Source organism: Physeter macrocephalus, chromosome 19, assembly GCF_002837175.3.
Source record: "Physeter macrocephalus isolate SW-GA chromosome 19, ASM283717v5, whole genome shotgun sequence".
In the NCBI taxonomy this organism is placed as follows: domain Eukaryota; kingdom Metazoa; phylum Chordata; class Mammalia; order Artiodactyla; family Physeteridae; genus Physeter; species Physeter macrocephalus.
In genome coordinates this window covers 35952262-35968275 of record NC_041232.1, presented here as the reverse complement: position 1 = coordinate 35968275, position 16014 = coordinate 35952262, and the positions used below count along the sequence as shown (strand labels likewise).

General features: G+C 39.8%; 1 protein-coding gene across 3 annotated transcripts; it reads right to left on the bottom strand.

Moving 5' to 3' along the window:
• Positions 1 to 1994: 1994 nt before the first annotated feature.
• On the bottom strand, positions 1995 to 16004 carry SNRPD1 (small nuclear ribonucleoprotein D1 polypeptide). Of its 3 annotated transcripts, none has more exons than XM_024120638.3 (5): positions 15900 to 16004; positions 6723 to 6799; positions 5011 to 5202; positions 2348 to 2452; positions 1995 to 2183 (listed from the first exon to the last, which is right to left on the bottom strand). In XM_024120638.3, exons 2-4 carry the CDS (start codon positions 6790 to 6792, stop codon positions 2376 to 2378), a joined length of 339 nt encoding a protein of 112 aa, XP_023976406.1. In that variant the 5' UTR covers positions 6793 to 6799; positions 15900 to 16004; the 3' UTR covers positions 1995 to 2183; positions 2348 to 2375. The 3 variants fall into 3 exon arrangements, with proteins under 3 accessions (XP_023976406.1, XP_007127415.1, XP_007127414.1); XM_007127353.3 differs by lacking the exon at positions 15900 to 16004 and adding an exon at positions 12280 to 12420 and having other exon boundaries at positions 2344 to 2452; XM_007127352.3 differs by lacking the exon at positions 15900 to 16004 and adding an exon at positions 12280 to 12420.
• Between the last annotated feature and the right edge of the window lie 10 nt (positions 16005 to 16014).

Below are 16014 nucleotides of genomic sequence, written 5' to 3'. Positions count from 1 at the left end.
CCCCTGCATCGGCAGGCGGACGCGCAACCACTGCGCCACCAGAGAAGCCCTCCACCGCTTTTAAAACAGACAAGATAAGGGCTTCTCTGGTGGCGCAGTGGTTGAGAGTCCACCTGACAACGCAGGGGACACGGGTTCGTGCCCTGGTCCGGGAAGATCCCACATGTCGCGGAGCGGCTGGGCCCGTGAGCCATGGCCGCTGAGCCTGCGCGTCCGGAGCCTGTGCCCCGCAACGGGAGAGGCCACAACAGTGAGAGGCCCACATACCACACACAAAAAAATTAAAAATAAATAAATAAAATCAAGCAGACAAGATAATACAAAGTATTCTTTATCAGAGTATTCACAATTTGCAATTACATATCAATGTACGTCTAACTCTGTTTCCCTTTTAGCCTATAAGCTCCAGGAGGGCAGGAGTCAACTTATGCTTGTTTACTCACTACTTGTGCTTTTCTGTTTGTCCCCTTCAAATCTCTCCACCTTGATGCATCACTGTGTTCCCTTGCCTTCTGCTTGTGTTCAATTAATAGGAGCACCAACAAAGGATGGAAAAGAATGAGATACACATACCACACACAAATGCTCCTGCCATCTCAATGACATTAACTTCCCTACAAGGCCTAAACTTCCTTTTTTGATAAGTCTTTGCAGAACATTTCGTTCTCATTAAACAAACCAACCCACATACATGATTAAACGAAAACACAGATCTAGCTCAATCCTCAGTTAGGTTTGTTTCCTTAGTATATAAACAAACAGTAGTAAGCTTTGTAAGAAACTATATACTGAGAAGTATTTTTCTCTAAATCTAACCAATTAAAACAATTTTAAAAAATCCTTATTAATGATGAGAAAGAATCCAGTTTTTGGCAAAGAAGTAGGTCTCCTTCCTTTTGTTCTTAAAGGACTACTTGTAAAAAGTATTTGGTTAAGAATCCGCCTGCCAATGCAGGGGACACGGGTTTGAGCCCTGGTCCAGGAAGATCCCACATGCCACGGAGCAACTAAGCCCGTGTGCCACAACTACTGAGCCTGCACTCTGGAGACTGCAAGCCACAACTACTGAAGCCCACGCACCCTAGAGCCTGTGCTCTGCAACGAGAAGCCACTGCAATGATAAGTCCATGCACCACAATGAAGAGTAGCCCACTTGCCACAACTAGAGAAAGCCTGCGTGCAGCAACGAAGACCCAACGCAGCCAAAAATAAAATTAAAACAACCCCCCCCCCCAAAAAAACGATATTCTATTAAGAACCTATTAAAGAAGTAAAACAGGGACTTCCCTGGCAGTCCAGTGGTTAAGATGCCTCAATTCAAATGCAGGGGGCATGGGTTCAATCCCTAGTCAGGAAACTAGGATCCCACATGCCCTAAGGTGCGGCCAAAAAAAAAGTAAAATAAAACCAAAAAAACCATTAACAATGACAACAAAAGCAATGACTCCTTAATTTAGAAGATGATCATCACCTTTTACTAAGAACCTAAGTCTCCATGGAATAAAACTCAGGAAAGGAGAATCAATTTTACACCTCATTCCATAGGACTTTAGTTTCTGAAGTAGCAAAAAGAACTTATTTCACTTGTAGGAAGGTTCCACAGAATGGAGTCAAGGTAAAACAATAAAACGCGTAGTCAGGGTGGGAGGGAGGGAGACGCTAGAGGGAAGAGATATGGGAACATATGTATATGTATAACTGATTCACTTTGTTATAACGCAGAAACTGACACACCATTGTAAAGCAATTATACTCCAATAAAGATGTTAAAAAAAAAAAAAAAAACCCGCATAGTCATTGCATGTGAACTAAAAGGTGTATATTCTACATATATTCATAAAAGAAATATTTTAGTTCAAAAAATTAAAAGCCTGATCTAAGATTGGAATTATTCTGGGACTGCCTAGTAGTAATGCTTAGCTCTTATTGTGTTTGTATCATGAATATATATATGAACTATTAAAACTTAATATGATATAGTCAACAGACAACTCTGTCCTACATTTATGTTTATTAAAAACTGCCACAAACAAAGCCTGTACAAAAAGCAGCCAAGGCACTGATCACTTTAAAAATCATAATCTTGAGAGACACAATTTCCTTAGGACGCCACCATCTTCTAACTTAGCCACGTAGTCTTCCTCTGCCACGTCTTCTTCTTCTTCGTCTGTTATAAACAAAACCTGTACAAAAAATATCCCATAGTACCTATCACTTTGAAACAGTAATCTTGAGAGACATTATCGCTTAGGACCCCCTCTTCCTCTGCCCTGGCCATGTCCTCTTCCTCTCCCTTGCCTACCATAAACAAACAAAACCTGTACAAAAAATATCCCATAATACCTACTACTTTGAAATAGTAGTCTTGAGAGATATTATCGCCTAGGACCCCCTCTTCCTCTGCCTCGGCCACGTCCTCTTCCTCTTCCTCGGCCTCGGCCTCTTCCTGCAACTGAGGGAAGAGAAAAGCAAAGTAAAGGAAATTCTCTTCTGTGCTGATGTTACCTGGCCACCACAAACAGCACCTACAGTAAAGAAAAGTTTAATTCAGCTTCTCTCAAATGTAACCTTAGTCACCCTTTCCCAACAGTTTACCATACAGAACCAAGAATTGATGGCCTATTAATACCTTAATATTTGTTTCATTTGACTTTATTTACTGAGAAATTCATCAAGTTTTAAAATATTTTTTCTTTGTATCATGCCTCAAATTCACCACAAAATAAAACACAAATGATGTGAAGCTCACACAAGATGAAAAAGAGATAATACTAACGGAACAGAACACAAACACTATGCGCCAGATGTTTCTGTTACTGTATAGAATCCAAGTTAGTTAATTCATGCCAAGAAAACTTAAAATATATTACATAAAGTAATAACTTCATGACTTTTCAGAATCTTAAGTCATCTGATCCAATCATAAACGTAGTACTTTAATCCAGTAGCAATATCCTTGTTACCTGGTCATCCTAGCTCTGAACTTTGCATTTTCAGACATCTATGAATATTTAAAAAAATCTTGACATTTCTACCAATTGTTCCTAGTCTTACCATTCAAAGCAACAGAGTAAGTCTAGCACTTCTCTTAAAACAAGGCAGATTAACGACACTTATTTCCAATTCCTTCTGAAGTACTATTCATGACAGAAAAGGAATAAAAATGGCAAATATCCATAAGGGGGAAAAAACAAATGCAGAAAAAACACAGTGGTTGAAAGATTTCAACAATTTTTTAAGTCAGAAAATAGACTGAAAACTACAAATGCTTAGTAAAGGAAGAAAAACTTCTAAAAGACCTAGGACCTTGGAAGCCAGGGGTGAGATGATGAGGCACGGGGCTGAAAACGGGGCGGGGGAAAAAGTTGACAATCCTTATGCAGAGCAGTAGATTGGCTAGTCCTCTTCCCCACCTTGCAAAGCTAATGATTACTTCCGACAGGTAGGTAGGAGAGAAAATATAAAATTAACCCAAACACCTTGAGGCAGAAAGGCTTCGGATTTGAAAACACTTGCAAAGTGGATGGCAGCAAAAGTCACAGAGCTGGAGGGAAGGAACAGGGGGATCAAGTCAGTGTTTTTCAAGCTATGTGTTACAACCTGAATTTTTTTTTTTTTAACTGAAAGAGAATAGGATAGGAAGCTTAAGGGCATCTGCATGTATTAAGACTAAATAATTCTTCCTGAAGCTTTTGTTTCATTTATATGTATGAATAGGTCATGATGCAAAGTACAATATATTTCTTAGGATGAGTGGAAGGAAAAGTCTCAAAATCATTGTGTTTAATATCAGCCCCTTTCTCCTGCCCTTCTCCTATAATGCTGGCTGCCAGACATATGTCTCCCACAGTAGGTGACTAGAATCTTTTTCTGAGAAAACCAGCTCCAGAAAAGACTTCCAGATCCTGAAATTTTAGGTCTCCTCAGTGGAGAAGCCAACTTACTTTGAACCCACCCTCTAAGAAGTCCAGCCTCCATTTCCAGAAGTTCTCTTTTCAGAGTCCTTAAACAACAGATGGCCAAAATGCAAGATACTATAGTAAAACTTTCAACATAAAGACCAAACTAAGAGATCAAATAAAAAGAGAAACCAGAGAAAACAACACCAGGTACAGAATAAAAGACAAAGAGAGAGGAAAAATAAGAGAAAAGACTCAGAAGGAATCAGTCAGAAGACCCAACTATTAGGAATTCCAGGAAGAAAGAACAGAACAAGCAAAACAGAAGAAATTTATCAACGTTACACAAGTAAATTTCTTAGCTCTAAACAGCAAGAATATCCATACTGAAAAGGTCCACCAAGTACCCAGAACAACAGTGGACAAAATGCTAAGTCATTAAGAAATTTCAGAATAGCAGGAATAATGAGTCAATATCTGGGCTTCCCTAGTGGTGCAGTGGTTAAGAACCCGCCTGCCAATGCAAGGGACACGGGTTGGATCCCTGGTCCGGGAAGATCCCACAGGCCTCAGAGCAGCTAAGCCTGTGCGCCACAACTACTGAGCCTGTGCTCTAGAGCCCACGAGCCACAACTACTGAGCCCAGCATGCTACAACTACTGAAGCCTGCAAGCCTAGAGGCCATGCTCCACAAGAGAAAACACTGCAGTGAGAAGCCCGCGCACCACAATGAAGAGTAGCTCCTGCTCGCAGCAACTAGAGAAAGCCCGCGCGCAGCAACAAAGACCCAGTGCAGCCAAAAATAAATAAAATAAATAAATAAATTTATTTAAAAAAAAAAAAAAAAAAGACTCAATCTCCAAATCTTCCAAAGCGTGCAGGGATTAGGGGACCAGGCCATGCACAAAGGGACAGGAAGTTAAGAACATCATCAGTCTTTTGAACAGCAATACCAGGAACTGTAAGAAACACTGTATGTACTCATGGCAAGTAGAGGCAATTAAAACAAACCAACCAAACGGTGTTGTTTGCAAATATAAACATATTTTGAATAGCGGATTAGGGCATAAATACACCAGACACAAAAATGTTTATAATCCTTCAAACTTACCAGCTTCCCTTTTCTTAGACTTCACCTTTGGTTCAACATCCACAAGAAGTGTATCCAGAGGTAAGCTGTCTGGCAGAATAAAATATCGAATGTTATTTCCTCGAATACTCAGTGTTTCCAGCTGGACAGGTTCTCTGTTCTTCAGGGTCATTTTCACAGCTTTAAGATGTGTATTCATGCTGACATCTACACCTGGAGGGAAAAGAGGGCAGTTATTAGTATAATAACGAAGGCAACCAATTAACCTATCAAGCCACGGTTAGTACCACGTTACAGAAGAGTATTATCTGTTCTACAACTAGTAATGATGTCAGTATAAATCAGTAATCTCTCCTTCACTAGATTTTTCCTTAGGTTGTTGTTTACTAATCTTCTGTACTCTTCTTTCCCAAAATTAATAGACTTTTGATACATTCCATCTTGTTGGGGAACATGATACAACGAGGGAGGGGGGGAAAAAAAAACCCAAAAGATTTATGATCTCTTTCTATGTTCCAGGAACTGCATGCTAAGGCATTTTAGTTTAATCCTCAATGTCCTTATGGTAGATAGTATGATTATCCCTATTGTGAGGACTAAAATATATATTCAGGATATAAGAAACTTGAAACAGTGGTTGTCAGTGGGGGAGGGAATTGGATTTTTAATAGATTTTGCTCCCCCAATTTACTAAACTTTCCTCCTGGGACATCATTTATTAAGTGCCTACTGTATGTGAGGCAAACCTTACATTACATTACTTTTGTGAGTGTCTTCCATCACTAGATTTTGAATTCCTAAAAAGCAGGAAGAACACTCTGCTTCCTCTACAACATGCAACAGAGCTCAGAAAAGAGCAGACTAAATCACTGTTTAAAATCAAGGAATTTTAACAGGACAGAAATTACATTTCCTCAGATACGATCAGACTGTATCAAAACCTTAAACTATACAGACTTCCTTTCATAGCAACTGGTGTTGCAAAGTTCTAGCGGACTCACAAATATTATCAGTTTAATACTATATACTTCTGTTTACTCAGATGCTGGATCTACATGTTAAATTATTTATAAATTTACAATTTAAATATTTCAGAGAGTAGAATGGTAACATATGCTAAGATAGCATTTTCTTTCATCAATTCTTTAAAAAATTTGCCCTTTTGCGGGGTAGCAGCTACTATTAGTGAAGAATCACGGTGGCTTTAAATATAAAACTACATATCATACATACAATATCATCAAAGAATTAGACACCTCAGAAAAAAGACAAATATAATACTCTAATATGTTATGCTTAGATAAAATTATGGTTCCTCATCACCCCCTTCCCATTTCCCACATATTTTTTACCCAGGATAATCAGACATAGAAACCCCATCCTCTATCTTCAAGGACTTTACAGTCTAAGAGGAGACACAAAATTCTGATACAAGTAATATACAAGTAATATGTGTTTTGGAAGATGCAACATTCCAGGGGACATGTACAGGCAAAAGTAGAAAAGGCATAAAGCAGGAAAACAGCAGTCACACATAGGATAACGTGAGGAATCCAGTCTGCTCTTAGCACAAGAACTTAAGGTGAGGCTTAAATAAGAAGGTCAATGAAATAATCCAGACAAAAGGAATGAGATGTGTACTATATAAAACATTCATTAACCAAAGAATTCTGGCCTGTAGGTAAAAGAGATAGGAAATAAAAAGTGTTATAAACGCCGTCCAACCTCCATACCTGTGATTGTTCCGTGGACCTGTGTTCCATTCTTTAATTCAATGGTTACAGTTTCGTGACTCAATTTCATCAAAAATCTATAAAGACAATAGGAATAAAATGATAAAATTTCACTTTTAACGATTCAAAAACATGTTTATTATTATTGTTAAGCCAAAGGGTGAAGTTTCTAGATGCTGAAAACCTACTATGGACGCTATCTGCACCAATTCCTGTTAATAGCTTGCATAACAATTTCAGCTTTCCCTGAATGATACCCTTAACATTTATGAAAGAGCACAGTAACAGAAATTGTCACTTGGACATTTCTGATTCTCTAAGCCATTATACAGCTTAACCTCTGATCCATGCATATAGATCCTGAAGTCACTATAAGCCACAAAACTGAAATCAAGAAATTACATGGATAAAAGTGCTCAAAAACACAAGTTTCCAATTATAAGATAGTAAGTATTGGAGACGTAATGTACAACATGATGGCTATAGTTAATAATGCTGTATGGTATATTTGAAAACTGCTAAGAGACTAGATCCTGAAAGTTCTCATGAGAAAAAAGCCATTTTTTCCTTTTCTTTTGTATACATATGAGATGATGGATGTTAACAAACTTACTGTAGTAATCATTTCACAGCTTATGTAAATCAAGTCATTATCCTGTACACCTTAAACTTACAGTGTTGTATGTCAATTATATCTCAATGAAACTGAAAAAAATGATACATTATAATTGGTATTAAAAGATTATACACTTATTGTATGCGTATAAATAAGGTAAAAGTCTCCTTTTCTAACCCTCCTCCAGGCATGTGGGGATATTCTAGACCATTTTATATGCAAAATTTACTTTTACAGAAACTGGGCCATACTATAATGGCTTCTATAAGTTTTAGTTCTCATTTAGCATTTAGAGACATTTATGCAAACCCCCACCAAATTCATTTATGCAAATCCTCACCAACACTAATTGTCACCAATCTTTTTTTGGTCAATTTGATAGGGGAAAAAAGGCAATTTGCTTTTCCCTATCACTTGTTGAATAATTCTTCATGAATATAGGAAATCTGTATTTCTTCTGTTAATTTCCTATTCACGTTATTCACAACTCCAATTAGGTCGAATTCTTCTTTTATTTTCTATCAGTTTGCCACAGCAATTCAAGTTCATGGTTTTCTTTAGCCACACAATTTTTTTTTCATTTTTATGTTGTTAAATTTATGAATCCTTCTTGGGTATGTAATTTGTTTAGAAAGATGATTCCCATCCCAAGATTATAAAAAGTCTCTTATTTTCTTCTACTGTTATATTTAGAGTTTTAATCCACCTGGAATTCATCTCTTTTCTGTGCAATGTGAGGTAGGAAGCTGCCTTTATGATTTTCCCAAGTTGGATAGCCAGGTGCCTCAATAACGTTTACTGAATAGTCACCCATTCCCCACTTCATCTATTCTTCTGTTCTCCAACTTTTTATTATGAAATATTGCAGAGGAAGCTGAAGGGTTCACACACTATGAAAATGTTACCATTTGTGTGTGCCCCTCCCCCCCACTTACACTGTCACCATATTATCTGAAAGTAAACTGCAGTCACTTCAGCATGCATTTTCTCATGAGGACATTCTACCGCATAACCATAACACCGCAATCACATCTAGGAAAATGAACAATAATCCTACAATATGATCTAATATACAACTCACATTCAAAATTTCTGTGGTCTATAGTATGTACTTTGTATACCCTATCACACTAAATGTAGGATTACTTACTTTCCCCCCAACTAGTCTATCCTTGAGGTTAAGGATCATGAACTTTGTATCTAATCCTGGATTGTAACAGGCACTGAATAAGTTGGCTAAAATGTTTCAATGATTAAAGGGAAATCAGCCTTAAAATACAACTTTTTAAGTGATATAGACAGCCATCAAAAAAGGGGAAATTACTTGGTCTTGCATAAAGCAAGTCCCAAACTTGTTCTCCTATAAAGAAAAAACTGTGTGTTGAATCCCTCCCTTTTCATATTTGCTGTCAAGAAAAAAAATGAATTGGTAATGCTTTATTTCAACAGATAAGAATTCTTTAACTTAGCTCAAATTTAATACAACTATATTAGCCTAGAATTTTCACCTAATGGTTTCTTCCCATTATCAATTTAAAATTTGTTTTTACCAGTAATAACTTCTACTTTTATAAAACTTCTTTCAAGGATTCAAGTAAAAATAAAATACTTTATTAATCAAGCAGTCTACCATACGGAAATAAAAGGAAAACCAGAAAGTAAGAAAACCTCTGAAACAATCAAAATACATTTTATCAAATCCAACGATATTTCTTTGATAAATAGTATTTATCATTATATATTATCTGGTAGTCCCTGTGCTTGGTAATGAGGATTAAAAATGAGTAAGACTAGGCCCCCAAGGAGCTCAAACTTTAGAAGGAAGAACAGACACATGAAACTTTTTTTAAAAAAGTAATTACGTAAATTTAAATCACAATGGAGATATGCACAGGTTTTTACCATGAATATAATCTAGCATGGGTAGGAAGGAGTCAGATCTTACTGGACTTCTAGTAAGAAGTCTGAAAAGTTGGAAATATGCAGCAAAGAGAGACTAGAGCAAAGATATAGTAAGAAACAGCACAAAGTACACAGAAATTATAGGTATTACTGATGGAATACTAAGTCCAAGAAAATGAGTAGGGAAGAGGTTCCTTTCATGGAATGCCCAAGCTCTGTTCAAGAATTCCCCTAGGAAAACTACTGAAGGGTTTTCATCAATGGAGTGGAGTGCCACATCGGAAGACGAATTAGGTGGCTAGAGCAATAGATAGATTAAAGTTATCAAGACACAGGAACTACAAATAGATCAATGAAACAGAACAGAGTCCAGAAGTTCACTATCCAGGCAGCGGTTTGGGTTTCACAGGTGTATACATTTTTCCAAATTGGGAAATGCACACTGAATTTCACTGTATGAGATATTCACTTTAAGAAGTGAGATTAAAGAACACGGGTGGGAAGAAAAGGGAGCCTGAACAGCTTAGTGGTGTCGACTGGAGTGGCAAAGAAGGTGTATTGACGGCAGGAGAAATAAACAGTTATCCGAGCCCAGGAACCAAGCAAATTCAAATTATTTTCTGATGAATCCTTCACTACCTGAATTCTTTCTGCTTACTGTGACTTAAGATATTCAGATAATACTCAAATATTCAGATAAAATGGTATCCTTCAGTATAGCACTGAAATGGTATCCAAACTCACACTATTAAATTCAAAAATCAGGGCTTCCCTGGTGGCGCAGTGGTTGCGCGTCCGCCTGCCGATGCAGGGGAACAATGGTATCCAGACTCACACTATTAAATTCAAAAATCAAAGACAATGGGATAGTGAAAGATACTTATTTTAGGTAGGTAAATTTGCCAAAATCTGGCAATTTATCAGATTATCAGGATTATCAAGAGGAACAAGTCAAAGACAACTCCCAGGTTTTTGGTTAGGGAGACAGTATAACAGTGTCACCAACTGAGATACAGAAATAACAAAGTCAACCAAAACCGCAAACCAGTTAGACAAACACCCATTTTTCCTGGCGTAAAATACATTCTCCAGTTATTAGAAATTTTGTTTCTATAGTGTAAGACACAGAATAGGATTCAGTACAGCCATTAAAATTTATAGGAAAATTCCATCACAACACGGACTATCTTTAAATGAGACAAACTGATTCCAAAGAGTATGACATAAAACTTAACTACAGATTCAGACTGGCAGGTACTGAGAAATTGAAAAAATAAACTTTAAATTCTGAGATGTTTCCCCCCAAAGTTATACTTCAAATAAAAATGGACGAAGTCTTCCAGTTATAAGATAAATAAGTATTAGCAATGCAATGTACAGCATGATAAATATAATTAACACTGCTGTATGTTATATATGAAAGGAGAGTAAATCTTGAGTCCGCATCACAAGAAAAAAATTTTTTGTCTAGTTCTTTAATTTTGTACCTATATAAGATGATGGATGTTCACTAAACTTATTGTGTTAATCACTTCGTGATAGATGTAAATCAAATAATTATGCTGTATACCTTAAAGTTATACAGTGTCGTACGCCAATTACATCTCAATAAAACTGTAAGAAAAAAATGGACAAAAAGTTAACCTTAAATGCCCTCTGTACAAACGCCACCCTGAATATAACAATAAGGATTTTATGTTATTTCAAACATACTAGAAACTATCTACTTGTCTACCTTCACCACAAAACATAAAGCTCCAACAAGGCAAGGACTGTCTTGAAAAAAAGAATACATTATGAGAGCACAGTGTAACAGGTGCCCAATAACACTGACAATCCTTGACTGAACAGACAAGAAACTAGCTAAACTAGTTTGTAACTGCCAGCTGGGTTATTAGAAACCTCTGCTTCTATGTTTCAAGCTCTCAGCCTCAAGGAAAAACACCAAAACCCAATCTATTTGCAAGTAGTTTAGAATGAATTACTCCAATCAGTAAACAAGTCTTCAGTAGGCTCAGCTAACCGGCCAAATTTAAACACAGAAATGAACCAGAAGAAATCTCGATTATCTGTGTAATCAGTCAAAAAATACAGAAAAGAGATTCTGTCCCACGTTGGGAGACTTTTCCTAAAGCAAAGTCTTATTTTTTTTTTTTTTTGCGGTACGCGGGCCTCTCACTGTTGTGGCCTCTCCCGTTGCAGAGCACAGGCTCCGGACACGCAGGCTCAGCGGCCATGGCTCACGGGCCCAGCCGCTCCGCGGCATGTGGGATCTTCCCGGACCGGGACACGAACCCGTGTCCCCTGCATCGGCAGGCGGACTCTCAACCACTGAGCCACCAGGGAAGCCCCAAAGTCCTATTTTAAGGGGAAATGTCGGTTGAATAACGTTAAGTCTAGTGAGTAACAACAAGGGGGGAAAAACACACTAAAAAAAAATTACGGAGTCAAAAGTCCATCCCTGATTTGAAACATTTCGGAATTGGGTTTCATTATTTCCAGATAAACTCCTGCAGCTTCTAAGTACTCTAAAGTGCGATGGTAGTTTCATCGCGAAAACCGCATTAAACTACTTACGCAGTAGTATTTTTGTCTCCCACATTCTCAGGGAGCGTGGACCTAGTTATATTTGCCGGCTCCTAAGGGCTGAGACGAGCCAGAAACGCAACCTAAACTAGAGCACAAGTTCTACTCAAAATGAAATCGGTTAAGTCACTGGGAGTAAGAGCTTGTAAGCCTGGCGCTGCACCACTAAGGCCTCGAAGACTCTGGGTGCAAAAACATGGCCCGGTCTTTACCTCCACTTCTTGGAAGATACGGGGGATCCCCGCGCGACCCAGTCTGAAGTCCGGGCCCGAGCGGCCGCGGCGGCGCGGCCAAGATGGGATGGGAGCGGCTGGCGCCGGAGGCCGTTTGCAGGCCGCGCGCACACGCGGCTTTCGCGCCTCCAGCCTCTGGGGCAGCCCAGCCTCCCGCTCCCGGCCCACACCGTCCAGACCATCCCCTCACAGTCCTCACCCCGCCTGGTCACCTCCTCACCTCACGAGCTTCATCTTAGCGGCGCCGTCACCCTTTTGGTCCGAGAGTGCACAAAACCCCAAAACGGAGCGCTGACCGGCTACGAATATGAATGGCCGGAAACACTTACTCCCAGGGTTCCGACGTAAAGAGCGCGCGTACCGCTGCGGACGCACGGCGGAAACGCCGAGACCACCCTTGAGCTACTCTCCCTTCCGGCCGTGAGGAGAGCCACTGCGGCCCCTGGCGGCTGGAGGTGTGCCTTGCAACTGCTGAGGGGGTTTAGGGCTGCTTTAGGAGGAAACTTCCGGTAAGAGGGAAATTTGAGGAGATTAAATCCCAGAGCGGGCATGGCAGGGCTCCGTGTATTAAGCAGCACGAAATTTACTCCTTAATGAAAGGAAGTTCTGGGAGAACTCCAGAGGATTATGCTAATTCTGCTCCAACACCAGGAACCTCAACATTACTTAACGTGCCTGAAGAAAATCACACAATTTTTTTTTAATGTCAAGTTTTAAAAAATTTAATTTTATATATTTTGGGCTGTGTTGGGTCTTTGTTGCTGCGTGCGGGCTTTCTCTAGTTGTGGCGAGCGGGGACTACTCTTCGTTGTGGTGCGCAGGCTTCTCACTGCGGTGGCTTCTCTTGTTGCAGAGCATGGGCTCTGGGCACACGGGCTTCAGTAGTTGTGGCTCATGGGCTCTAGAGCGCAGGCTCAGTAGTTGTGGCGCATGGGCTTAGTTGCTCCGTGGCATGTGGGACCTTCCCGGACCAGGGCTCGAACCCGTGTCCCCTGCATTGGCAGGCAGATTCTTAACCACTGCGCCACCAGGGAAACCCAGAAAAATCACACAATTTAACTGATTATTTTCACTTTAAATTCTGGTCACAAACCTCAAAAGGGTTCCCCACAGTGCCGAGAGATCATGCTACGCTTCTCTAATGGATACTTTCTCTTTTAGCCTAGGTGATCTCCTCCGAAACTACGGCTTGAATTTGTATCCCCAGCTTGGACTTCATCCCTGGTCATCAGAATTCTTGAATGTTGTGAGGCAATTCTCAACAAACATTAATGTGCATAGGACTCAACTGGAGGAAATATTAGAATGAAAATTCTGATTCCGTTGGTATGGGGTCTGAAATTCTGCACTTCTAACAAGGCTTCAGTTGATGAAGATGCCCCTAGTCCATGGATCTCAATTTGAGTAGCAAGACTGTAATGGACATATGTGTGCTGCCTTCTCAACATCTATCCCCTTTCTTCCCAACAGTTCCTAATGATCTCCTGGTGATCCAATGTGGACCAAATTGCTATAATTTTTCTTTGTTTTTATTTTCTAGCTTGAAAATTTTTTAGGATTTTTACTCTCTCATAGTATAAAACCGTCAAGAGTCCTGAAATAAAGTCAGCAAGAATGGAGCAACAAAGGAAAAGCCTTTATTTGCTGCTAGCAGGAGGGTCAGTCTGAAAGTGAGACTACTCTGTCTTCTTGGAGTTAGCTGAGGTTTTATATATTACAGGAATTTAGATCGGTCATAAGAAAGAAAAGGAACAAGGAAATGAGAATGCAACATGTGGGGCAATACACCTATTCCATCATTAGTTTTTAGAAGTAGATGTCTTAATGATAAGCATGCGCAAAAAAGTACATTCTGCAATTCGGAGTGAGCAAGGAAAGCAAACAATTTAAACAAATCCAGATTACATTCACAATTTTAAGTCTGGCAAAAGAATTTACAAGTAGGGGCTTATGTTTCTTGTGTTGGGTTCTGAAAAAGAACTTCACAAATTTACAGAACCATAATGTTCAGCACCAAGATGCATATTTAGGCCACAGCATTTGTTTTTAGCATGTGCACATGGCAAAAGATGAAGCAATCACAGCTCCCCACCCCACCCCCACCCCCCGCCGGGGACTTCCTCAGGAGCTCTCAGGAATGAAGCCTCTCTTTTCACTAGGATAAATTCGTTGTGAGCTTATATGATCTTTGAAAGCTCAGTCAAGCAAGATAATTTATTCACTGGATCATGATTATTTTTTAGTAGACAACAAATCAAATGACCCAACTCTTAAGTATATAATACAGTATTGTAAAAGCAAACTATTTTATATTTTCACAGCATGCTTAAACACCTGATTGTATTTAGTTTTAGAAAAGAAAAGCTAGAACAAATTGCAGACAGGAATTATACATCAAATATTAATTCCTTATGTATCAAAAATAAATACATATGATTTCATATGGTGTGACATTTGTAAGGATTCCAACGCTCCTGACTGTGGCCAATACAAGTATAGTGGAATAGATCACTCAGGAGCAGAGGCCCTGGGACTTCCCTGGTGGTCGAGTGGTTAAGACTCCATGCTCCCAATGCAGGGGGCCCAGGTACCATCCCTGGTCAGGGAACTAGATCTCGCATGCAGCAGCTAAAAGATCCCGCATGCTGCAACTAAGACCAGACGCAGGCAAATAAATAAATAAATAAAAGAAAAGAAGCAGAGGCCCAGTTTTTGGAAATGGAAACTTGTAAATATGGTTTGTGTATGTGTGTATGCCAGAACTTGAGTTACTACAGATAAAGTGGTTTACACACAAAGAGAAATCCCACCAATTGTCTCACAATCTGAAGGTGAAGGCAAATATAGGTCAGATATTCTATCAACAGTAGATAACCAGCTTTAATCAGGTTGGCAGTCTACTCCTGAGTTTTTCCCCAATTTAAGCCGTTTGGTATATGCCATTAAAGTATATTGTTGACCCCTGAACAACTCTGGCGTTACGGGCACAGAGCCTCTGCTCAGTGGAAAATCCATGCATAACTTACAGTCGCCCCTCCATATCCCCAGTCCCACGTCCTCCAATTCAACCAACCAGTTGATGATGATTGTTTAGTACTCTAGTACTTACTACTGGAAAAAAAAAAAAATCCCCGTATAACTGGACTTGTTTAAACTTGTGTTGAACAAGGGACAAATGAATGTATCAGGCACTGGAGATGGGCGGGGGGGAAGACAGGTTTTTGCCGTAACACAAGGTATGGTGATGTGACCAATAGCTTCACCCACCAATACTTCTCATTTTGGTTTTTAAACCACAGAACCTCCCCAAACTAAACTGACAGGCAGCTCAATAAAGTTTTGTGGAAGATGTATTCTCATAAAAACATCAGGCTTCGCAAACTTAGAGCACATTTTGACTGGACTTGGCTTCAAAAAAGGAGCGCCGGAAGTGGAGAACCTCTCTTCAGATTCTCAAGGGCAAGAGCACCCATTTACCCATCCTCACAGTTCTGCAAATAAGGAAAGAGTAGCACAGAGGGCGTGTTCAAAAGCAGGGTAGAACCAAGAATCCTAGTGCGAGAACCCTGGATTCTATCTTTAGAGGTCTCTAAGAGTCAAAGTTTTGAACAACCGCCATGACTAAACGTGGTGGAACTTTCTACAATTTCTTGTCGACTCTCGTGCTCTGATGCCCAGGGAGGAAAGTGTGCAAGGAGACGCTGAAGCCCTGCATTTTGGGGAGGCGCTGGAGTGCAGTTCCGGGAAGGAGAGAGAAGGGTCAATCGCCTACCCTTTTCTTTACATTGGCCCCTGTCAAAGATTAGAGGTATCTGAGCTGGAAGTCGCAGAGAGCAGTACCTGTAACCAACAGAAGAACCGGTGGCGACGGATTTTCAAGACAAACCACCACCGCTGGGGGCGTAGGTGGCTTTACTCCAAGAGACGAGCGGGGAAAGGGAAGCGTCTGCCGCTC